This window comes from Acinonyx jubatus, chromosome D1 (assembly GCF_027475565.1).
Source record: "Acinonyx jubatus isolate Ajub_Pintada_27869175 chromosome D1, VMU_Ajub_asm_v1.0, whole genome shotgun sequence".
Classification (NCBI taxonomy): Eukaryota; Metazoa; Chordata; class Mammalia; order Carnivora; family Felidae; genus Acinonyx; species Acinonyx jubatus.
In genome coordinates, this window is record NC_069390.1 from 109,191,216 (window position 1) to 109,217,831 (window position 26,616).

At 40.0% G+C, this 26,616-nt stretch overlaps 1 protein-coding gene across 14 annotated transcripts in view; it reads right to left on the minus strand.

Moving 5' to 3' along the window:
* The window catches only part of GRIA4 (glutamate ionotropic receptor AMPA type subunit 4), a 390,564-nt gene that overhangs the window by 71,713 nt on the left and 292,235 nt on the right, over nt 1–26,616 (minus strand). For all 14 annotated transcript variants that reach the window (XR_003417752.2, XM_027051948.2, XM_027051942.2 and 11 more), the window contains 2 exons: nt 21,888–21,941; nt 4,258–4,416 (listed from right to left, as the gene is read on the minus strand). Coding sequence is in view for 13 of the 14 variants with exons in the window: in XM_027051948.2 (XP_026907749.1) it covers nt 4,258–4,416; nt 21,888–21,941 (213 nt within the window). In the remaining variant the exon portion in view is untranslated. The remainder of the gene's footprint in view (nt 1–4,257; nt 4,417–21,887; nt 21,942–26,616) is intronic.

Consider the following 26,616-nt stretch of genomic DNA (forward strand, 5'->3'; position numbering starts at 1 on the left):
CCAATCATGACAGAGGCCTGCCTGATCTCTTTCCCGAGTTCCATCTGGTCAGATCTCTATGATGAAAACATTGTAAGCCTGTACAGGAGGCAGTTCTGTGCTGTGGAAGGTAGAGGATGTCCCCTTGCTTTGCTGCTAGCAAAGGAAGAAAAATCATTTGAAATTCAAATTGCAGAAAGTAAACTTAGGCGATGTGACTAGTAGGCACACCAGCTGGAGAAGAGAGAATGAAACGTGGATGAGGTCGAGAATATAAATCCTAACAAAGAACCTTTCTATGTAGAGAGCCCAATTAAAACGCTTCATCAGGAAGATGTATGGGAGACCTGTAAACTATGAGCCTTGTAATATACTCTCCTAGACATGATGAGATAGGCGTAAGGGCAGGCGTGTACCATAGGTAAGGGCCAGCTACCCTCATAGCTGGGATGATGTTCTACCTCCTCCCCTGCCTGGACCAGACATCTCTGAGCAGAGAAAGCCATCAAGTCATGTTGTTGTTGTTGTTGTTTTGGAAAGTAAGAAAATAAGAACAAGAAAGAAAGGAGAACTTCCTAAAGACCTAAAACACCTGAGAAAAATGCAATGTTGGTATTTTAGGTTTCAAGAAAGGAAACAACAACAACAACAACAACAACAACAACAACACATTGTCACTTGTTTAATAGGGAGAATAAAGCTGAGAAGAGATGGCACCAAAAAGCGAATGCACTTGCTGTGTTTTCAAAAGTCCATCCATTTTCATGAAACAAGTGAACTCCAAAAGAGAACAGATATCACAGAGTGGAGCATGAGTGGCAAGGGCCTTTGACAGGCTGGAGAGCTGGGACTTGGGAAGATGTAGTGGTTTATATAGATTTTCCTTTTTTGAAGGATATAATTCTCTTCCACGTGTCTTACTGTGTTAATGTCCAAGAAATCAGATTTATGGACGCACATTTCTAGATGGCATCTAGAAAATTCTTACTGACAAAACACTTCATTTTAGGGCTGGGTAAAACTCCGGTTTGGCCTGGAGTTATTCCTGCTTTAAATGGTGATGACAATGGTGAAGTGAGTTCTGGTTACCCAGGTTCAGAGATAACAAGACAGAGTTTGGCAGAACCATAGTGCAGCGCTGAGAGCTTGAGCTTTGAAAGGAAAGGACTATGTGAATTCTAACTTATTACTCCTAGTTTTATGGGAATGAGTACATTTTCCAGCTATGGAACACAAAACAGATCAGAATCAAACCAAACAAGCTAATAGTGACTATTTCCTGTGGTTGTTACAAGGATGAAATACCACATCTGAGAACTCTTTGAAAAATGTGCTAGACACTGGCTAGAATAGCAAAGTCTACAAAGATGTGTCCTAGATGGTTACTGCTGCAATGGAGTTTACAGAAGTGCAACAATAAGCATATAAAAAATTACATTAAGTCCTCTGTGAGAATTACACAATTAAATAACATGGAGATTACACAGCAGAAAGGGATTGTATTTACGGGGAGACTAAGGAGAGGCTTCATAGACAAAGTAGGATTTGAGATGAAGGCTCATATAAGGTGGTTGGGTTTGGACAGCTGGAAATAAAGGTGGAGGACAGCTAAGGTGGGAGCAAGGACACAGGGACTGGTAAGGAGGGGAAAACTTCAGGGCCGTCCAGTGTGGCTGGCCAGAAAGGCAGCAGAAGCACCCATGACTGGAAAGACCTGCTGGGCCTGCACTGTGGAGTGCCTCTATTCCAGAAGGTTTCCTTTTCTTCACAGCAGGGGGGTGACACGATCAGAAATCGTGTTTCAAATCTTTGATGAGGCACCAAAGAAACTCAAGGGAAGTTCAGTTAAGTACATTTGATCCTCATTACTCACGGATCCAATATCTGCAAATTCACCTACTTCCTAAATTTGTTTGAGATGCCCCAATCAATAGCTGCAGGGGGTCATCTGCAGACGTGTGTGGAGTTGGTGAAAAACAGGGTCACGCAACACACGCACACCCAGCTGCAGTCAACCAAGGCAACGCTCTGCCTCCTTGTGTCTCCTCCCACACTGTACACAAGGGGCCTCTTGTGGTCTACTTGGTGCCAGATTTTTCCACAGTGATGTGCTTTTTGCTGAGGATTTCACTTTTCAAGATGACCCAAAAGTGTAGTGCTGCTGTGCTATGTAGTGATCTTCCGTGCAAGAAGGCTGTGGTGTGCCTTGTGGAGAAAATACACGTGTCAGATAAGCCCTGTGGAGGAATGAGTGACAGCGCTGTTGCCTACGAATTCAATGTTAATGAATTAACGATGCAATACATAGGGTGTCTGTAAACAGACTTAAAACAACATGTCATATGATATGTGTTGAATGGTTGACAAAAATGTTATGGCCAGAGGCTTGTAAGAACCTAACGTTGTATCTCCCTTAGGAGCACGTGTTCACATGTCACTCATTGTTCATGGCAACTGTATAGACCATAAATACCATGTGTAATGAGAACTGATTGCGTATATTTATGACATGCCTAGTAAGTGCCTAGCATCATGCTAATAAGAGCTGTGAAAAATGAGAAAATTATGTTTTTATATATAAAACAAAGTGTCTCACTCTGTGACATAGACAAGTCTAGTTGGAGGTTATCAAGTAGGAGACACTGGGATGGGCTCAAGGCAAGATAGGGAAAGACTGACCCCATCAGTGTGCTCAGGGCGGAGAACCACAGTGGACACCCTGACCACGTGGTGATGTTAGTAGCCACAAGGAGCCACAAAACCCTACAGAGAAGCTTGAAGCCTGTTCTAGATACCACAGCTCAAAGGGTCACAAGATCTTTGAAAGATGGTTTACGGAAGAAATGCTGAGCAAAATGACGGTGTGACCATAGACAGGGTGAGGAAGAAAGAGTCAGACAGATTGGCGTGAGGAGCAGTAGTGCAAGGAAGTCTCTGCACACAGACAAGAGAATGAGAGGAACGTGTGGCAAAGTGTCCGGATCAGAAGTGAGTCCAACAGGAAACTTTGTACATCCTCTCTTTGCACATTAATGCTTGATATAATTGGGCTTTACGGAGGATTTATCTCTGAACTTGCATGAAGGCTAAAGGACTTCTCACGGTGCTTTGAATCTGGACGGTGATTTGCATCTTAAAAATATTTAGGCTCTTTAATATGCTTTCACATGCGTTATCCAAAGTACAGAAAGTGGTAAAATATAGTAGACAATGCACTTGTCTAAGACTCAGGAAGCCCATGATTCAATTCTGGGCATCCTGCAAACTCAGAGATGGCCAATTAACACACCTGTGTAACAACTTGTATTTATTAGTTCCTAAAATCAGAGGGTTGGATATGGTGCTTGACGCATAGCGGATACTCAATAAAGGCTCTGTTTTGAAATTTCATGATTCTATAGAGTAGTGAAGCTGATATGATCAGCCAAATTCCTGTTTTACCAAGGGGAATTGACATAGCTGGTGGGAAAAGTGTTACATCGAGAGAACAAAAGACGTAAGACTATTTACCTCTAGATCTAGATTACCTATAGTTTTTTAGGATTGAATTTCCAAAGGACATTTGAAAACATTTTAATAGAAAACACTGACAGTTAAGGATCAGTGCACATTGAGAATGAGAACTGCCGTGATTATGCAGGAGCTCAAACCCACTAAGCTGGAGTTGGAGACACATTACACCACTATTTACATGATGTCTACGGCCACCGTCTCTTCAGCTGAGGAGAAAACGGGCTGTGATAACAAGTTTGCCAGCTTCTTTTGTGGCTACCACTAACATGCTTCTGCAATGTCAGTTAGAGAAACATTAAGCAACCTGACCTTGAACTATTAGTGTCAAAGAGTTTTGCATTTTACATTTACATTTTACATTTAAATTCCCCAATTTGCCTACTCATTATAAATCACTTTGCAAATATAGTTTTGGCCTAGCGGCGGTTTGGGGGTGGACTAGTTAGTTACCAAGGATTGTTCACCTTTGAGATATTCAGTGAGTGAAAAATTGTTTTAAAGTCTACAATTTCTTCACAGAAATTTATATGCGAAGGAATAAAAATAATAATAGTAAACTACTTGAGCTAATGTCCAACAATCCTGCTCTTACATATAAAACTTAGAAATTATTAAAGACTTGTACAGTGCAGTGCTAGTGACAAAAAGCTTGTGCTCTATGCCACACTATAACTGACAAACATTTACGAGAACAACTACATAATGAACTTTCTACCTTAAATTTTAAAAACGCTAAAAATACATAAGATAAAAACAAATACATACCTTTGGAGGAGTCTCAGATCCTGGATACTCTCTCTGGTCTAGTTTCTTCCAGCGATCCATTAGTTTGGTTACCATAGGTGTATTAAAATCAACCAGCTGGAATCCTGTAACATTGGCTCCACCATGGATAAATCTCTCCAGAGAAATATCCTTGAATCCCTATAGAAATCAATATGATAGTTTGTTAAGTTTAGTTCATTATTATACATTTCAGCTTTTCAATGGAAACATAAGTTAATAACCAACATGTACATTTATCCATATTTCTAATAAAGCAATGGCTGGAAACGTGGAGGGTTTAATTATGCCAATTTAACTGTTAAATTCTGTCATTCAAAATCTAATACATGGGGAAAGCAATAAAAATATTTTTAGTTCAGTTCAACTCAATTTAACAAGCATTTCTTGAATGGCTCTGAATGCCTTTTATGAAGCATGAAGGGGGATATAGCAGATGAAAATGACAGTACCAAAACGTCTCCTATTGAGGCCATAACTGCCCTCTGATGTAGATATGTAGAAACGTGTCTTATGTGAAGGGAATATCAAGGTAGTATACTTTGAGTATGTGATGCATAGTACCTTTATGGGGGGTTTCAGTTTAATTACAAAGTAGTCTAAAAGCAGACAGAGCCAATAAGTTGAGCCAGGGAGAGTAAAAGCTTTGATCGTATGAGTCACTACAACCCTTAGAGTCCTGGGATGTGGTAACGGAAGAGAAGAGAGCAACACAGGCCATTTGTGGACTTCTGTGTGTGGGAAACAAGATGGTGCCCCCAGGCGGGCTAGGGGAGCTTTGAGGGAAGAGTGTTCTTTCTCTTGGTCCACACATAGTTATTATCTGAGTTTCAAAAATTCTGGAAAAATCACTTATTTTATTTCTTTTTTAATTTTTTAATTTTTAATTTTTTTAATGTTTATTTATTTTTGAGAGAGAGAGAGAGAATGCGGGAGGGGCAGAGAGAGACACAGAGAATTCAAAGCAGACTCCAAGCTCTGAGCTGTCAGCACTGAGCCTGATGTGGGGCTTGAACTCACGAACCATGAGATCATGACATGAGCTACAGCTGGACGTTCAACTGACTGACCCACCTAGGTGCCCCTTTTTTAATTTTATTTATTTATTTATTTAAATTATTTTATTTTATTATTGTTATTATTATTTTAATGTTTTATTTATTTTTGAGACAGAGACAGAGCATGAGCAGGGGAGGGTCAGAGAGAGAGGGAGACACAGAATCCGAAGCAGGCTCCAGGCTCTGAGCTGTCAGCACAGAGCCTGATATGGGGCTTGAACTCACGAACTGTGAGATCATGACCTGAGCTGAAGTTGGACGCTTAACTGACTGAGCCACCCGGGCACCCTGTGCCCCTTTTATTAAAAAAAGTTTTTATTTATTTTTGACAGAGAGGGAGAGAGAGAGAGAGAAAGAGTGCAAGTCAGGGAGGGGCAGAGAGAGAGGGGGATAGAAGATTTGAAGTGGGCTCTGTGTGCACAGCAGAGATCCCAACATGCGGCTCGAACTCACGAACTGTGAGATCATGACCTGAGCCAATGGCAGATGCCAACCGACTGAGCCACCCAGGTGCCCCTCTTTCCTTCTTTCTCTCCCTCTCTTCCATCCTTCTTTCCTTCTTTCCTTCCTTCCTTCCTTCCTTCCTTCCTTCCTTCCTTCCTTCCTTCCTTCCATCTATCCATGTATCATCTAATTTTTTTATACCTGGGCCCTTTTTTCTGCTAAGTATTTAAGGTGCATTACAAATATACTCAATACAAATTAAAAAACAAATAGGCAATTGCAAGAAGAGGAGAAAAAAGCCTATTAGGTAAGCAAATTAACAAAACCAAAGGTATTGGCTCAGAAAAACGTTTGCCCTTCCCCCACACTCCCAACACACATGCTCATGAGTTTGTAGCATCCTTATTTGCCTTCCTTTTGGTTTTCTCTTAGAATTAAGTAATTTAAAAAAAGTTTTTTTAATGTTTATTTTTGAAGGAGAGAGAGGCAGAGCATGAGCAGGGCAGGGACAGAGAGAGAGGGAGACACAGAATCTGAAACAGGCTCCAGACTCTGAGCTGTCAGCACAGAGGCTGACGCGGAGCTGGAACCCACGAACCGTGAGATCATGACCTGAGCTGAAGTCGGACGCTTAACCGACTGAGCCACCCAGGCGCCCCATGTTTTGTTTTTTTGTTTTGTTTTGTTTTCAATGTGAATTTGATTCACTTGTGTTGAGGAAGCTAAGAAAAAGTGTTTTGTTTATCTATTTATTTATTCTTTGGCAAAAATAAAATATGCAGCTGTGATCCTGCAGTCACAGCGAGAACCAGCGCAGGAATCAGGGAGAAGAGAAAGACCTGGCGCTCCCTCTCTTCCTGAAATGTGTCTCAGACTCGATTTTGGAAATGCCTGTGTTTTCTGTTGATAACAGAGCAGGTTATATACACACACTGCTGTGTGGCTGCCTGAGGAGAAACGGCCCGTCTACTGGCAACTATGCAAAGTTGCTCCTGAAACCGCCAGGAGTGTGCGTTTACAGCTAACCTTGATGCTGCGCTTATGTGTCGGGCACTGTGCTGAGCACCTCACACGGGCTATCCAGTCAGTTCTCATCACAAGCTTGGAGACAGATCGGCGTCTCAGACTTCTCTTACAAACAAGGAGGCCCAGGCTCGGCAGATTACAGCAAGACTCTGGAGGATTACCCAGAAACACACACGATGTGTATGAACCAGGACGACTCTTGCGTTTGCCGTCTTTGCCCTCTGCTCCTGTGTCTTCCTACAAGAGTATGTGTTTTCAGTTTTGGTATCTATCATCACTGCCTCTAGCAGAGGGAGGGTGATACCGTAGAAAACTGCCCGGACCCTGACCCCTCCTCCGTAACCCTCTGGCCTCAGGTTTCCCGTGTGCAACACAACAGTCACAACGCTGGGGTAGCTAGCACATCTGGTTTGAGTTCAGCCAGCGATAGCTATTATTAATTAATCCCCTCGACAAATATTTATCTCAGGCCTATTATGCGCCAGCTAATTTGACAGCTCATCGGTAACATTCTCATTTCACTGGGAAAGAAACTAGACACCAAAAAGCCAGTCTACGTTTCTGAAATGGGAAAAACACTGTCCATCAATCTCAAGCTAGTTAAATGTCAGCCGAACATTTGTTTGCGTCTAGGAGAAGATAGGGCAGATTCACAGGCAGCCCAAAAAACCCACAAAAATTCAGTTTTCTAAAAGCCACAGTGATTCAACTATTGCATTAGTTGCTAATTGACGACATTATTATTTTCTTTCAGCAGAGGCTGAAATCAAAGAGCTGCCACGCTTTCTCTCATTGCGTTATCCCACAGCTGCAAGACACAGGCAGAGACGCAGCCTTCAGAAAAAGCATCTGATGGAAAGTCTAACTGATGAATAACAGCCCACATTTCTGATTCTATCCTACTGCTCTGCTGAAGGTGAAGGAAAAAATATTACCGCATCTGATTTTAAACTCCTTTCAGTTATGATCTGAATGAATGGTGGGTGGCTCAGTTAATTTTAGCCATGTCTGCTTGAGGACAGGCAACATTTTTCCTTTCATGTACTTTAAAGGGTTTTAGATCCAAGAGTGATAGGATCTAGACTGTGAAGCAGTTTTCTTGGAAACAGTTACTTTGGTGGCTCTTTAGACTTCAGTTTTTAACCAGAGAAGTGAAGACACTGCTATAAAATTGTAACTCTTCAGACAGTGTGTATGTGTGTGTGAAATCCACGGCTGAGTAACTAACTTGACTAACTTAACAGTGTCTATATAATACACTGATACCCTAAGGAAAGATTAACCTCCAACTCGGTTTTCCTCTTAATGTCCATTTACAGTTCATACATCCGATGGGGGCAAAGAAGCAGAGGGAAATTAATAAACTACAGGACTTCAGATATCCTGCTGACTACAGATGTAAATCTGCAGGTCGATCACATCATAGGTGTTTAATAAAAGCTCGCCCTTTAGCATTTGTCTAATTCTGATTACATTCCTGCTGTTTTGCATTTCAGGCTCAAAGGATGACTAAATCATATCGACACAGCTCTGGTCAGTTAACAGAAGGACTGGCACGGAGCATGGGAGAGGTTTCCTTTTTTAACGTCTTTTAAAAGCTGGGTTGTTAAGAAATTGACTTAAAGTATGCATTTTTGGTGATCAAGTGTATAGATGGTGGAATCAGACATGCTCAGTGCAGAAGTTAAAAAATGCAGTAAGCACAAAGCAACAGGTAAAACAATGTCTTCAAGTTCATGGAATCTCGAGTGGGGTCATCGCCCTAGAGCGAAACTATGCTATTGTGCAAATTTTGGGAAAGGAGTTCTAGTCCCCATTTGGACATCAACTGGATGCTGACATGTGGACAAGTCACTGCAATTTCCTTACCTTCCAGATGAGGTGTGGGTGATGTGTGCATGTCTGTGTGGTTCTGCGTGCTGAGGTGAGGGACAGGCAAGGAACAGATGCAGTGAGTCTTCAGGGACATACCCTGGTCATTCCGTAATTTTATAATTTTACAGTACTTCATGAAAGGTCCAGGTGTTTTCCTACATGGAAATGGAATGTATTTTTAAGATGAGAAATCTAAATGAAAGCAAGATTTCAGGACCTTGCCTTGTAGGTACAACAATGTCCACGGCTTCTTGTGCCTACTGGTGGTTCTAGTTACATACTCTGCTGGAGGAGGGGTGAGGAAAGATATGGATACAAACACAGAGAAGGTCTGCAGGGCCAGGTGCCCCTCAAGTCTGGCATACGAAATATTTAAATGAATGCCCATTTTGTGGCTACAGCAGGTATTTACCCATCTTGATTTTATTTATTTGATTGATTTATTTTTTGCAATCAAACAGGACAGAGTTTCAGTCTTGTTTTTGAGACTTAGGGTCTGTGTGATCTTGGATAAGTTACAGTGAACCCCAAAGTCCAGTCTATAGAATAACATATGGTCTATGTTGAGGGTTAATTAGAATAATTATGGCAATGAAATAAGCACAATGACATAAGCTGGGAGACAGAGGATAGCCAGCCACTAAGCAAAGAGGAAGGATAAGGGCACTTTTTATAAGGTCAAAAAAGGCACTGTTCCCACCTCTTATTCTTTTTTAGAGAGAGCACTTGAGTCGGGGGAGTGGGGAGAGGGGTTGGGTACAATGAGAGAATCTTAAACAATGCTGAGCATAGAGCCTGACATGTGGCTTGATCTCATGACTGTGAGATCATGACCTGAGCTGATCAAGAGTCGAAGGCTCAACCCACTGAACCACCAGGTGCCCCAATGCCCTTAATGAGCTTTCGGGGTGCTAATAATGTCTTACTGGCAACTGGGCCACAGGATAGTGGAGAATATCCGGTATACAGGAGGTAAAATAATGGTTTCATGACTAAAAAAAAATAATGCATTTTGCATTATATGTATTCTTTATAAATCACGGGGTGATTTGTGAGCCCTGACAAGACACTATCAGATTAAGTGCATAAGGACAGCTTTCTAGAAGATGTGACTCTTAATTGGGTGGGGTAAGTGCCTCCCAGGGAGACAGAGCGAAAGCTGTAGAGAGATATCAGGTATCTGGGAACTAGTCTGATTTCAGGAAGGGGCACATGTAGGGTGCAGTGGGAGAAACGATCTGGGATTAAGAGGGATAAAGCTGGAAGGGCTTTGTGCTTTGGGGAAAAGAGTGTCAACACTTCACCATTAAGGATTTTTGCAGCCTGGCACCTAGATTTACCCTGGTAGGAGAGGGTAACAGATGGGATGGTGGCAGTGCGTCATTTTGAGACCTGCCAGTTTTATGGAGAGATGAGATGACTAGTATTATCAGGTAGGGTTGGAGAAATCTCAGGGTCCTTCCCTTTCACAAAGCACCTGAATCCTTTTATTGTATTTGCAGCCTGGAGTCAAAGAAATAATTTAAGCTGGGAAAAAATATGATCATACCTGTCTTAAAACACACACACACACACACACACACACACACACACACACACACACACGGGAGCAAAGTAAACACAGAACCTGAAACAAGAAAGTCGGTGGGCAAAGTAGGGAAGCAATTTCCTCCCTTAGATCTCTGAAAAAGACAGTATAGTGAACCAACAGATAAAGTTTTCCTGCCTGTAAGTATCTGGGAAATTTCTAGAACAGAGCTTAATCTAATGAGATACCATGGGCTTTCACCAGTACCTCTAGATGATGGGTATGTCTAAGTAAAATATTCCCACATACAAACAAAAACAGGACAGAGAAAAGACAGATTTCAGCAATCTTTCCTTACAAATTTTACTCATTCTTAGTATTCCATTGTTAATGATAGTGGCAGTGATATCATGGAAAATTTTCAAAAATCTGGGAGAGGCATGTCCATTCACCTACACATGAGGCACAGCTCATGCTATTTAGATGATGCCAGCTCCCTGTGGGTCTTCTTGGACTCTTGGCAGGCTAAATAAAGTTTGGGTAATAAAGAAACAGGGTCCTCATTCCCTTTGGCTCCTGAATGGAGGTGAGATTCCCAGCACACCGCAGTAGCTACAAAGGGAACCAGTGGGGCACGAGGACATCAGTCTATTCGCGTTACATCAAGACAGAAGGTTGTGTGAGATTGAATCACAGTTAATTGAAGATGATAAATTTAACTTACGGATAATGAAAAGACAGTTTAAGGAATGCTGATGAGCTCTCACAACCCATTCGCATCCTTACTCATAATGAAATGGAATTTTATTTTATTTAAATATGTGGAGTCTGCCTTCGATATTTCAGCCAAAGAATTTGAAGGTCATTAAGGAGCCAACGTTTCTGTGACTGTACTTATTTTCTTTCTCGGTTTAGAGATTTATCATTTTGAAAGATCCCCAAAAATATCCATAATGAAACTCAACTTCTCCGTGGAGTAAACCCTGCTGGACTTTTGCAAAAATGTGTGCCTGTAGATAATTTAATGCATCACATACTGATGTCTGCCTTGCTTCATTCTTTGGTAAATTCAACTTGGTGTTCGTATTTTCTGCTTTCCTTTTCAACGTTATGACTACGGAATATTAAAAAATTTTTTTTAAATGTTTGTTTATTCCTGAGAGGGAGAGAGAGAGACAGAGAGACAGAGCACAAGTTGGGTGGAGCAGAGAGAGAGGGAGACACAGAATCCAAAGCAGGCTCCAGGCTCTGAGCTGTCAGCAAAGAGCTCTACGCGGGGCTCGAACTCGTGAACTGCGAGAATGTGGCCTGAGCTGAAGTCGGACGGCCAACCGACAGAGCCACCCAGGTGCCCTTGACTACAGAATATTTTAAAGTGTCTGGACAACTTGTATCTACCAGTGACCAGTAAGAATTGTTCATTTAGAAATCAGTTCTAACTACTACTGTTAAATCAGTCTCTCTTTCAGCTATATTGAGGTATAATTGACAAGTGAATTTGTAATATATTTAGAGCAGATAAGGCGATGATTTGATGTACTGACACTTTGTGAAAGCGTTCCCACCATCGAGTTCATTAACTCATCCATCACGTCACGTGTTTACCTTTTTTTTTCTTTTTAGGTGAGAACCCTTAAGTTCTACTCTCTTAGCAAACTTCAGTTATATAATACAGTATTATCAACTATAGCCACCATGTTATATATTAGATTCCAAGACCATATTCATCTCCTAACTGAATGTTTGTACCCTTGTACCAACGTCTTCCTATGTCCCCCACCCTCCAGCTCCTGGCAACCAAAACCCTATTCTCTAAGACTTAATCTATGAGTTAGATTTTTATTTTATTTTTAAATGTTTATCTATTTTTTTGAGAGAGAGAGCTAGAGAGAAAGCAGAGGAGGGGCAGAGAGAGGGAGACAGAAAATCCCAAGAAGGCTCCACACTGCCAGCATGGAGTCTGACATGCGGCTCAAACCCACAAACTGTGAGATCATGATCTGAGCTGAAACCAAGAGTTGGACGCTTAATTGAGTGAGCCACCCAGGCACCCCATGAGTTAGATTTTTAAAAAAATTCCCAATATAAGTGATACCATGGAGTGTTTGTCTTGCTCTCTCTAATTTCACTTAGCATTATGTTATCCTGATTCATCCACGTTGTCACAAATGTTGGGCTTTCGTTCTTTTTTATGGCTGAATGTGTCCTATCTTTTATCCATTCATCTGTTGGTGGACACTTAGGGTGTTTCTATAACTTAGCTATTATGAATAGTGCTACAATGAAATGAGGGTATATATATCTTTTTGATATAATGATTTTTTCCCCCTTTGGATGCATACCCAGAGCTTGGATTGCTGGATGATATAGTAGTTCCATTTTTAATTTTGTGAATAATCTCCATATTGTTTTCGACAGAGGCTGCATTTCCACCAACAGTGTACAGGGCTTCCCCACTTTTCTACACCCTCACCAGCATTTGTTCTCTTTTAAAGAATAGCTATCCTAGCACATATGAGAGAATAGCTCATGGGGGTTTTGATTTGCATTTCCCTCATGATGAGGGATGTTGAATACCTTTTCATGTACTGCTGGCCATCTGTGTGTCTTTGTTAAAATGGTGCTATGCCCATTTTTAAAATGAAGTGTGCACGTGTGTGTGTGTGTGTGTGCTATTGAGTTGTAAAAATCCTTGTATATTTTGGATATTAACCCCTTCTTAGATACGTGGTTTGCAAAGATTTTCTCCCATTCTGTAAGCTGCCTTTTCATTTTGTTGATGCTTTCCCTTGCGAGATAGAGCTTTTTAGTTTGTTGTGGTCCCACTTGTTTATTTTTGCTTTATGTGGCTGTGCTTTTGGTGTCAAATCCAAAAAACCATTGCTAAGGTCTATGTCAAGGGGATGACGTCCTAGGTTTTCTTCTAGGAGTTTTATAGTTTCAGGTCTTATGTTGAAGACTTTAACCCAATTTTTATTCATTTTTGTGTATAAGACAAGGGCCCATTTCCGTTCTTTTGCACGTGAATATTTACTTTTCCCAACAGCATTTATTGAAGAGACTATCCTTTTCCCATAGTATATTCTTGGCTGATTTGATGAAAGTTAATTGACCATATATGCAAAGCTTTATCCCTGGGCTCTATGTGCTGTTACACTGATCTGTGTGTCTGTTCTTATTCCAATAGCATACTGTTTTGATTGCTACAGCCTGGTAATATAGTTTGAAGTAGGAAGCATGCTGCCTCCAGCTCTATTCTTCTTCCTTAAGATTGCTTTAGCCATTTGGGGTCTTTAGGGGCTCCAAACAAATTGTAGGATTGTTTTCTTCTATTTCTGCAAAGTATGGTATTTTAATACTGATAGGGGTTGCATTCAATCTCGACAGTGCTTTGGATAGTATGGAAATCTACACATACTTTTAATTTAATACTTCCATTCTATGAACACACAATATTTTTCCATTTACCCATGTCTTCTTTCATCCATGTCTTTGGGTTTCTGGTGTACAGATCATCCACTTCATTGGTTATATTTATTCCTAAATATTTATATCACTTTTGATGCTCTTATTAATAAGACTGTTTTCTTATTTTCTCTTTCTGATGGTTTGTTGTTACTGTATAGAAACACAGCTGATTTTTGTATACTGGGTTTCTATTCTGCAACTTTAATGAAATCATTTATTCTAATAGTTTTTTTTTTTAATTTTTTTTTCAACGTTTATTTATTTTTGGGACAGAGAGAGACAGAGCATGAACGGGGAAGGGGCAGAGAGAGAGGGAGACACAGAATCGGAAACAGGCTCCAGGCTCTGAGCCATCAGCCCAGAGCCTGACGCGGGGCTCGAACTCCCGGACCGCGAGATCGTGACCTGGCTGAAGTCGGACGCTTAACCGACTGCGCCACCCAGGCGCCCCTTTATTCTAATAGTTTTAGTGGAATCATTAAAGTTTTCTTTTTTTTTAATGTTTATTTTTGAGAAAGAGAGGGAGAGTGTGTGTGTGTGTGAGTTGGGGAGGGGCAGAGAGAGAGACACACACACATAGAATCAGAAATAGGCTCCAGGCTCTAAGTTGTCAGCACAGAACCCGATTCAAGCAGGGATTGAACTAACTAACCTGAGATTTTGACCTGAGCTGAAGTCGGATGCTTAACCAACTGAGTCACCCAGGTGCCCCATCAATGTTTTCTATATATAATATTGTAAGATCTACAAGCAGAGGCAATTTTATGTCTTCCTTTCTGGTGTGGATGTCTTTTATTTCTTTTCTTGCCTAATTGCTCTAGCTGGGACTTCTAGCACTATATTGAAAAACAGTGGTGAGAGTGGATATCCTTGTCTTATTCCTTACCATAGAAGAAAAGCTTTCAAAGCTTGTCAACATTAGTTGGGTATGAAGGTAGTGGTGGTGGGCTTGTCATACATGGCTTCTGTTATGTTGAGGTATATTCCTTCTATACCCAGTTTTTATCATGAGATGATGTTGAATGTTGTCACATGCTTTTTCTGCATCTAATGAGACGATCATGTGTTTTTAATCCTTTTGTTAATGTGGTGACTGAGTTGTGGATGGTGAGCCATCTTGGCCTCTCTGGGATAAATCATGCTTGATATTGGTATGGCCTTGGTATGATCCTTTTAATATACCTGCTGAATTTGACTTACTAATATTTTGTTGAAGATTTCTGCATTTATGTTCATCAGGAATATAAGGCTTTAATTTACCTTTTTATTGTAGTGTCATTGTCTGACTTTCGTATCAGGGTAACAGTGGCTTTTTAAAACGAGTGTGGGAGCGGTCTTTCCTCTTCTATTTATTGGGATAATTCCAAAAGGATTGGTATTAACTCTTCCTTAAATGTTGGTAGAATTTACCCATGAAGTCATCTGGTCCTGAACTTTTTTTGGTGGGGGCATTTTGATTACCAATTCAAACTCTTCACTTATTATTGGACTGTTTAGATTTTCTTTTTCATCATATTACATGGTAGGTTGTATGCTTCTGGGGATTTATCTGGTTCTCCTAGTGTTCCTTTAATGCTGGTGTATAATTGTGTATAGCACTGTGTTAACGATCTGTGTATCTGTGTCATGATTGTATTGCATCTTCTTAACATTTGTTATTTTCTTCAAGTCTTGTTTCTTTCTTCTTACTCTAGCTAAAGATTTCTCAATTTTGTTTACCTTTTCATAAAACCAGCTTTTAGTTTCATTGATCTATTGTCTTTTTTGTTTCTAGTTCATTTATTTTCACTCTGACCTCTGCTATTTCCATTCTTCTACTAACTTTGCCCTTAGTTTGTTCTTCTTTTTCTAGTTCCTTGAGGTATAGAGTGAGACTGCTTATGTGGTATCTTTTTGTCTTCATGTAGGCATTTTCACTACAACCTTCCTTCTCAGAACTGCTTTTGGTGCATCCCACATGTTCTAGTAAGTTATGTTTCCATTTTCACTTGTCTCAAGATATTGTTTGATTTTTTTTTAAATTTTTTATTTAAGCCACTGGGTATTCAGGAGCATATGGTTAATTTCCACATATTTGTAGATTTTTGAATTTTCTTCTGGGAATTGATTTCTAGTTTCATATCTATGTGGTCAGAAAGGATGCCTGATATTTCAGTGTTTTAAACTGATGAAGATTTGCTTTGTGGCATAACATAAGATCTATTCTAGAAGGTTCCATATGTGCTTGAAAATGTATATTCTGCTACTGTTAAATCAAAACTTCTGTTAGGTCCACGCAGTCCAACAGGTAGTTTAAGTCCAAGCCCTCCTTACTGATATTCTGCCTCAAGGATCTAGCAATTACTGAATATGGGGTATTAAAGCTCCCCACTGTTTTTGTGTTGCTGTCTATTTCTCTTTTCAGATCTGTTAATATTTGCTTTATATATGTAGGTGCTCTGACGTTGGGTACATAAATATTTACAAATGTTACATTTTATTGATGAATTGACTTCTTTATCATTATAAATGACATTCTTTGTCTCTTGTTATACTTTCTGGATTACAGCCAATTTTGTTTGATATAACTATAGCTACTTCTTCTTTCCTCAGTTTCCATTTGCATGATCTCTTTTTTCTATTCTTTCACCTCTGATCTGTGTGTATGCTTCAAGCTGAAATGAGTGTCTATAGAGTTGGGTCTTTTCTTTCTTTCCTTCTTTTTTTAGGAACCTATTTTCATTCAGCCACTCTATCTCTTTGGATTGGAGAATTTAGCCCATTTACATTTAAATATATGTTGGTAGGAATAGACTTACTACCAACATTTTATTGTTTTCTAACTGATTTATAGTTCCTTCCTCCCTCTCTTCTTTTGTGATTTGAGGATTTTCTGTAGTGGTATGTTTTGACTCCTTTCTCTTCATGTTTTGTGTTTCTATGAGAAGTTTTTGCTTTGTGGTTACCATAAGGCTTAGATAAAACATCTTATAGCTCTAACAATGTACTGTAAGCTGGTAACAACTAAACTTTGAATGGATACAAAAACTCTACAATTCTACACATTTCATCCCACATTTTATGTTTTTGATGTCACAATTTACGTCTTTTTATGTTGTGTATATATTAAAAAATTATTGTAGTTATAATTATTAATATTTTTGTTTTTTTTAACCTTTATAGTAGAGTTAAAGTGATTTACCCACCACTATGACAATATTGGTGTATTGTAAATTTTTCTATATATTTACCTTTACTGCTGGGTTTTATACTTTCATGTGTTTTCATGTTACTAATTTGTATCTTTTTATTTCAGCTTTAAACATTAACATTTCTTTTTTTTAATGTTTATTTATTTTTGAGAGACAGAGCATGAGCATGGGAGGGGCAGAGAGAGAGGAAGACACAGAATCCAAAGCAGGCTCCAGGCTCTGAGCTGTCAGCACAGAGCCTGACGTGGGGCTCAAACTCACGGACTGCAAGATTATGACCTGAGCCAAAGTTGGATGCTTAACCAACTAAGCCACCTAGGCGCCCCTAAATATTAACATTTCTTATAGAAACACTCATGATCAATTCTTTCAGCCTTTGCTTGTCTGGAAAGTTCTTTATCTTTCCTTCAGTTCTCAGGGACAACCTTGCCAGGTAGAGTATTCTTGGTTGCCAGTTTTTTCCTATCAGCACTTTTTTTTATTAAATATTTATTTATTTTTGAGAGAGAGAGAGAGAGAGAGAGGCAGTTTGAGCAGGGGAGGGAAAGAGAGAGAGAGGGAGACACAGAATCTAAAGCAGGATCCAGTCTATGAGCTCACAGTACAGAGCCCAACACGGGCTCAAACTCATGAATCCTGAGATCATTACCTGAGCTGAAGATGGACCCTTAACTGACTGAGCCACCCAGGTGCCCCTCAGCACTTTCAATATATCATCCTATTTTCTTCTGGCTTATAAACCTTCTGCTGATGGTCTTGTGGTGGTTTCCTTGTACATAACAAGTTGTTTTCCTCTTGCTGCCTTTAAGATGCTCTCTTTGTCTTTAACTTATGACAACTTAACTATAATGTGTCTTACTGTATATCTCTTTTTTTATGTTTATTTCTTTTGAGAGGGAGAGTGAACGAGCAGGGGAGGTACAGAAAGAGGGAGAGAGAGAGAGAGAGAACCCAAGCAGGCTCGGCACTGTCAGCACACAGCCCAACGTGGGGCTCGATCCTGTGAACTGCGAGATCATGACCTGACCTGAAGTCTAGAGTCAGATGCTTAACCAACTGAGCCACCCACGTGCTGCCATAGATCTTGATTTCTACTTGTTTTCTCAGGTTAGGGAAGTTTCCAGCCATTATTTATGTGAACAAGCTTTCTGTTCCTTTCTCTCCTCTTCTTCTTCTGGGAGCCCTATAATATGTACACTGATCTATGATGGTGTAACAGAAGTCCCTTAAGCTATCTTTACTTCTTTCATTTTCTTCTTCTTTTTACTTCTCTGAATGGATGGATTCCACTGCCTTGTCTTCAAGTTAGCTGAGGTTTCTTACTACCTATTCTAGTCTCCTATTGAACACCTCTATTGAATTTTATAAAATATTTTCTAACTCTTTGTCAAAATTCTTATTTTTGTTAATACTTTGCTCTTCTGGCCTTGATAAGCATCTTTATGACTGCTATTTTGAACCCTGTTTTGTAAATCATTTATTTCCATTTCATTAAGATTTATTTCTGGAGATTTACTTTGTTCTTTTGTTTGGAAGATATTTCCTCGTTTCTTCATTTTTACTGATTCCCTGTGCTGGTTGGTTTCTGCACATTAAATAAGACAGACACATCTTCCAGTCTTGGCACACTGGTCACATATAGGAGATGAGCCTCATCAAATGGGCCTGGACTAAATTGTTGGTTGTCTCTTAAACCTATGTGATTGCTCAAACAGCTTCTTTTTTCTTTTTAAGTGGATCTTAGTAGTTGACAGGCCTGCCAATGTTCCAAAGGAAGGAATCCCAGTCAGCACTTAGATGCAGGCTGAATGGAAGTTTGACTTTCAGGTAGCAGCCTGTGAAATATACGGTCAAACCCACTTTTAGGGAAAGACCAGGAAATGTGCACCTTGCCAGCTGCCTCTACATTGAGCCCTGGGGGGATGGCCTGGGTTAGTACTTTTGCACATACCTGTTAAGAAATGCCTCATTGCTTGCTACAGTACTGTGGGATTTGTGAATATAAGCTCTGTTGCCTATCAGATCCAGTCATCCTTTGGGTAGGTCACCAGGCACGTGTACAATATTCTAGAGACAGGTTGATGTCCTGGTTTTATAGGAGGAGTGAGCCAGAAGGAGAAGGTGACAGAAATGTCCACCACCTCCCCTGGGCTCCATGAAGAATCATGGCCAGTTCTTTGATGCACACAGCTGGACCCTTACATATGGACACTGAGGCAGGAGACTGTGAAGTAGATAGTCAACTGCCTTTCAGGGAAAGAGTGGAGACGAGCATTTTTGCTTGCTCCCTCTGTGCTAATAGGGTCTGTGGGGATAGTTACATTGAATGCTCACGGGCCCATTAAGAATATGGCTTCTTTGTTTTCTATAGTCCTGTGGGTCTCATGGACATATAACCATTGGCTTTCAGAACTAGGTGTTTCGGGGCCTGTCTCTTGACAGCCTTAAAAGCTGGGGTGCTAAATGTATGGTCCAAATCCTCACTGCTCACGGAGAAGCTGGGAGTCAGGGATTCCCTCCTGATTGTATGGCACTGTGCTGGGGTAGTTTTTATGGAAAGAGTGGTCTCAGCCTTTCCTATCCATTTCAGTGTGTGTAGTTTCTTAGCTGCTTGGATTTCTCTCAGGGCGATGACTCTGTGTGTGTCTGGGGGTGGAGGGAAGTTCAGGAGCTTCCTACCCCACCATCGAGGTCCCTCCAACTAAACAGTCCCGATGAATTGGTTAAATACCAGTCCCTGATTAGCTGCAAATTGTAAGTGGAAGTTATAAATGGAATTATTCTCTTAACTTTACTCTCAGAATGTGTGTTGCTAGTGTACAGAAATACACACATATATTTTTTTAATACTGACCTTCTATCCGGAAACCCTGCTGAAACTCTTTATCAGTTTTCAATTTTTTAGTTAGATTCCTTGGATTTTACATTCACAAAATCTCCTTTTCTTCTTAATCTGAATGCCATTTATTTCTTTTTCTTGCCTAGCATCCCTTGCTAGAAGCTTTAGGACAATGTTCAACAGAAATGATGAGGGGCCATTCTTGTCTGCTCCTGATTTTAGGGGGAAATCATTCAGTCTTTCAACATTAAGTATATTAATATAATCTTTCTTTTGATAATGGATTTACTTCACATTTGAGAATCCTATGCAGTAGTTTTCAGGAAACAGCCCGTGACTGGCCCAATGAAACAAAAAACATTCTGGTTTTGGAAGTCACAGCTATTTAGAGATAAATGAATTAAGTCAATAGAAACCATAATTAATAAATATATTATAATTTACATCTGTTCAAGTTACTGAATAATCATGTATTACAATGATATCAAATACATATGGTAAGGGCTTTATTATTTTTAGTGAGAGTGATGATCTATGCCCTAATTCAGGCAAATATTTTTTCCTACTTCATATGCTGTAATGACACACATAACTTAAATATGCTGTCATCTCCTAGGGCTGTTTAAGAAAGGCTGTGATAGCCATTAGGATGTTATAACCATTCTTTCCATTTTGTACTGGTTTGTTTGTCAATGTCAGCAATTCATTTCTGGTATGACAGTCTATAACACATTGACTTTTTTTTTCTCCTTTAATTCCACTGTTTGGAAAGAAGAGATGTCAAAACGCTCCACTTGCTAGAATCACCTTGTACAATGTCACTGTGAGTGTACACATTCCATAAACATGAGTTTTTTCTCTTATAGTGACTAATATGAGAATATATTAGCTTTAAGAATTATATTTTTATAAAATATATTAAAACATCCAGACTATGGACCTACTAAAAGCAATGGAAAAGACAAGTCAAAATTTCTCAGTGTTTTCATGATAATCCATGAAGTAGCAAAATTATACTTTATTAATAAAAACAAGGAAATAGGAGTTTACAGTCTATTGTTGCATTTTACTATCTCTATTCCATAGTGAAATCCAGTTCACTAAAGACTGAAAATTCCTGTCTCAAAGTGTGATGGTCCACTCACTACATGACAAGAATGGATAAATCTGAAATCTCTATTGTAGCCTTTGGCTCTTCTGTTGTAAGCAAAAGATCTTCACCAAAGAAATATACAGTGGAAAAGAGAAAAAGGAGAAAAAATTCTTAACTTTTCTAAAATAAACCACTTTTGAGAGCAAGCCCTTGGGGCAGATGGCCCTCTAATAAAGCAAGGAGAATGGCCCTCCACATAGTTCGCTTTCCTTCTTCACCGCAGTTAACAAGAAATACTTGGTAAGCCTTGCCAAGAAATCTAAAAGGACTTGCCTTAGGGCTTTTAGGATCTTATACTAATGTATGTATCTTGTTCGATAACCTTCTACATATATGAAAAACTGACATAATTAACAAAAATATGGATCACTCCCAATCAAAAGACTTCTTTATACAATAGTCATTTCAATCTTGCTTTTTCTTAAAATCAGAGGACATGGGTCATCAGTTTGATGATCCTTGTGATAGCCCAAGTAATGGAAATCTGGATCCATAGGTACATTTATCATTTATACAGAGGAAAGACCATTATTTGATTTGCCAAGTGATATCACAGTAAAGCAAACATTATCATTACTTTTTTTTTTTTTCAACGTTTATTTATTTTTGGGACAGAGAGAGACAGAGCATGAACGGGGGAGGGGCAGAGAGAGAGGGAGACAAAGAATCGGAAACAGGCTCCAGGCTCTGAGCCATCAGCCCAGATCCCAACGCGGGGCTCGAACTCACGGACTGCGAGATCGTGACCTGGCTGAAGTCGGATGCTTAACCAACTGCGCCACCCAGGCGCCCCTATCATTACTTTTAAGGTTGCTTTGGCAGATGTCAAGCTAGTCTGCACCAAAATATATTGAATTGCACATTATGAATACAATGACCACTGCAATAAAAATATTATCCTAAGTGTTACCAACAGATTAGTAAATAATGTAGTTTATTCATTTACTGAAGTGTTATTGTAAAGCACAGTTAAAATAATCTGGAATGCTTGAGCAATTCTTATGAAAAACAGAAAATAAAGAGTTCTTACCAAGTTTGCAATGATGTAGTGGTAACCCTTAACATGCTTCCCAACACTCACAATCTGCAAAGACAGAAAGAAATAAGAGAAAACCTGTTTAACTTCACTGAATGATATTTTTAAAAACAGAATTTTAACTATTAGCATAATTCCATGTGGAAACATGAAGAAAAAATGTTACAGTTTTCGTTATAATAGAAGAAATCCACAAGCCACCTTAAAAATTAAGTGATTAAAGTAAAAAAGAAAACCCTCTAATTTCAATCGTGCTGTATAAATGACTCTTCATTCACTATACCTTGTTCTTGTTCAGAAAACTACTATGCTATGATCCCCTCAAAGACAATGACAAGGTGATAAAACAAACTGATAGTTTATATAAATATTTCTATAACGGAATATGCACTAACATAAGAAACTTAAAATTATTCTGGTCCAAAGACTATAGTCATCCTTAATTTGTTGATAATTTATAGAAATGTATGATAGGCTGCTGGTGTCTTCAATTGTTAAGAATGGTTTTCTATGAGTAGACTGGATTTTTGTCCCGAGCAGGAAGCAAGGTTTTTCTAAGGCACAATCTCTGTGTGTAGACACCTCTGATACTATAGAATACTTAGTTAATTCCCCCCTGCATATGGATAGACTATTATTTTATTATAATAAAAAGACTAAAGACAAAACATCACGAGACTTTTTCTCTCTGCTAGATTCATTTTTTTCCCCTAAGAATGTTTTCAGAAATGTTTTGAAAATTAGAAACTCAGAAATTTCTAATGCAGGAATAAAGTTGCATTAGAAATTACAACTCTTAGGGGCGCCTGGGTGGCTCAGTCGGTTGAGCGTCTGACTTCAGCTCAGGTCATGGTCTCCCGGTTCATGAGTTCCAGCCCCGCGCTGGGCTCTGTGCTAACAAACAGCTCAGAGCCTGGAGCCTGCTTCAGATTCCGCATCTCCCTCTCTCTCTCCCCCTTCCCTACTCATGCTCTGCCTCTCTCTGTGTCTCAAAAATAAATAAATGTTAAAAAAATAATAATAATAAAAAAGAAATTACAACTCTTATTTTCTATAAAACTGAAAATTCCTTCAATGAGAGAAAATCTAATGACAATTACCGATGGGCAGCTTTGGAATCTCACTGGTTCCCCGAAGGTGATAACACAATACATGATTTTCATGTACTTTCATCATAAAAGGAAAAATTAAGTTGCTTTTAGCATTTTAACATCCTCTAACAGTAGTTCTTTGTAAATTGGTGACTTGTGTATAAAATAAAGGAAAACCCTTTTGAAACAGAAAACAGAGTTTTGCACACACGGCTATTGGTGAAATGGTGTCTCTGCTCATGCAATCTTTCCTTTTTGGTTACAGCCAAGGCCTCCTCTTTGTTTTTATGGTTCTGCAGTTTCACTACAAGGCAGTTTGGAAATTTTACTTTGAAATATTTGTTCATATTGTTCAGGATATGTCGTGCATTCTAAGTATGAGGATTTCCCTTCAACAATTCTGGGAGATTCTCTACCAATAACCCTTCACACATCTGTGTGTTCTGACAAATACTGCAGTGTTGATGTCACTGATTCCCAGATCTCAGCAGGTTGAATAAATTCAAATTTAAACGACAATCTACCTCAAGAAGGTTGCGATGACCAATTCTCACAGAAGGTGTCTCCCTCACCACGCTGAGCCCAGGCCAAGGCAGAAAACACTCAGCTGACTCCTTGTACAGGAAGCAGATTTTTTTCTGCTCCTCTCTTTGACTGGGTTGTCACTCTTCTAGAACGTGGCTTTAAATGGGACCTGAGGTCTAACCTACTGCCTTGGCTGAGCCCAAAGTTCCTGTTCTCGGGTGAGCATGAAACCCCCAGTCAGTCAGGCTGCCCAATCTGGCAACTTCCCTGGGTGTGAGTTTCTTTCGCTCTTGGCTCCTGGAGACTTCACTCTCCAGGAAGCTCAACTACATATTTGCAATGTTTTACAAGTAGTTTTTATATTGCCCCATTTATCCGGTCCCGAGTTTATCTAAAACTGAACACCCCTTGACAGTCTCACCACAGAAATGAGAACAAGCAATACAGAGACGGGATGATAAGGAAAGTTCAGTAAAGAAACCGCTTAATTAGTCACCATATTGGGTAACCCAAACCCGAGTGATTGAGCGGGGGGGGGGAGGGGCTGGGCAGGCAGGAGCCCTCTTTTTCTCTGGAATCTCAGGTACAACTTGTACAAAAGACAATGATCTAGGGACACTTGACAGCTGGTACTGGTAGGAAACTGGAGAGTCGATGATCCAGTCGGCCAGCACTTCCTGCTATGTGACCTCAGCAGGGATTGCTGCCACAAGACAACTCATTATTAATCTCTTGCTGACTCACGGGAACTTTCTCTGGCTTGACTGGGTAAGCCGTTTTGCACTCTCTTTAAGCCCCCCTGCTCGTGCTGCCTCTTCTCTCTCAGTGCTCTCGGCTTGGGGTTTGTCTGTGGCTGCACTCAGTAACCTGTGCTTTCGCCTAGAATCACTTTCAAGAGTTAACACTTGCACATGTGAAAAAGCTGTGGAAATTCTGCACTAGGTGTCTCTGCGAGGAAATTACTGTCAGTTCTAGACTGCCTAGCAGAGAGCTGTCATAAGTTAAAGCTTATGTAATGCGTTTTCGAGGGATGAGGACTTTAAGAAACCACATACAATTGAAAGTGACAAAAATCGCGGCAGAAGAGGCCTTGCAGAGCGTGATACGCCTCAACGTTCTGGGAACCAGGGGCCTCAGGGAGCAGTGATCTGAGGATTTATTGCCCTGGCTGGGGACGCTACAGAGAATGCCATTTTTGCTGAGCCAGATCCTGGCTGGGGTAAAATGAATGTGAGAGCCTCACTGCCTTTGAACACTCACCACCCTGACTGAGGGTGGCCGGGGGTTAATAACGGCCAGATCTCGGTCCCTCTGCCAAGCATCCAACACTAGATGGAAGTTTCTTTGTGAAAACAAATCCAATTTATACTCCGTTACTCCGCAGTAAAGGGCCCTGCACCTAGGGTGTCATTTGCTTAGGTTTTTCCATCGTTTTTACGGTTGTGTAAAACCAACAGTCTCACGGATACGGTTGTCCACGGCTGTCGTCATCTCAACCAACGTGTTGTATAAAAACAAAACAAAACAAAAAATCCGAGTGGCTGGACTTTGGATGCAGACCACACCTGTGTCTTGCTATTTCTGACATTATTCTTTATAAAGAAGGAAAATAAACAGTGGGAGGTGAAAGATATTAATATCTAACAGCACAACACACAGTGTGTTTGGCCCACTTGTTATGGGAAAGCAATGTCTACAACAAAGACTTCGCTGCAGCAATTAATTATGGCCTTTCATAAAGACAGAAAGGTGTAGGAGTAGAGACTCCATCTCTGTTATCTTCTTAAAAGACACAGAGGATGATAAATGGACAGAGAATAATGATCAAGTGTCGGGTCAGAGTTCTAAAGAGTGAGTTAGGGAGAATGTACAAGTTACACTGATTGTACACTTTCAGAAGAACCCATCTTTACAAGAATAAAATGCTTCAGAAAAGGCACTAATTGATTTCTTTGATTACTTTCTCTTGGTTGTTTTTTAGGAAACAGTTGCTGAGAAATATCTATGTCGCTGGTCAAAAGATTCACTTCTAAAGTCAGGCCTATGCATATTTAATAAGGTAAATGCCAGATGCACTCACCAAACTGTTCTATTAACAAATTATGGCATAATCTTTATGACTGTAACTTCTAAGTCTTTATTCATTTATTAAAATTAGGGAAGGATGAACCCAGGATACTTTTCACCTCAATCCCACCTTTATTTTTTTCTAATTTTTAAAATGTTGATTGATTGATTTTTTTTTTTTTTTTGACAGAGAGAGAGAGCTGGGGAGGGCCAGAGAGAGAGGGAGACACAGAATCCAAAGAAAGCTCAAGGCTCTGAGCTGTCAGCACTGAGCCCAACGTCAGGCTCGAACTCATGAACCATGAGATTGTGACCTGAGCTGAAGTCGGACGCTTAACCGACTGAGCCACCCAGGAGCCCTGACCCCACCTTTAAATAAATTTAGTTCAATAAATGTGTCCTATGTATAAGTTTAGGGTAAGGAGATTCAAGGCTTAAAAAGATAAGTTGGTGCTGCAGTTACAAGAGTGTTTTATTTCTCTCCTAAGACGATAAGCCTCAAACAGAAATGACTGAAATACCGAGTAAAGGGTGTGCCATGGATTTGAAGGAGAAGCGGGATCATTTTGTAGGGAGAACAAGGTAATTTTAAAGACAGAATAGATGTTAAATAAATACTGATTGAGTGGATGAATAAAGAAGTTAGCCTATAAATGTCACAAACACTAGTATATGAAGATCAATTTGAAACTTGTAAATGGTGGGAGTTTGGCCTTTAACTCACCATACAATTTTACGTGAACGCTTCCTGTATCAATGGTTTATAAAGCATTCAGGGGTCTCTCTAGATACGAGGTGCTGTGTATTACCTCCCAATGTTATTACGAAGCCACGATCACTGTAGTAAACACTATCTTCAAGCTAGAGACCGGCAATGGCACACCCGAGTAGGAATGATTTTGGCTCTCCTTTTACTCCGACTTAATAGGCAGCTAGAAATTCCTCTCCCACCCGTTATCACGTTCCAGAAAATTCCATGACAGTGGCCAACCAGTACAGCCTACCTGGTGGTGTGCGAGACACGATGCCTCGTCAATGGT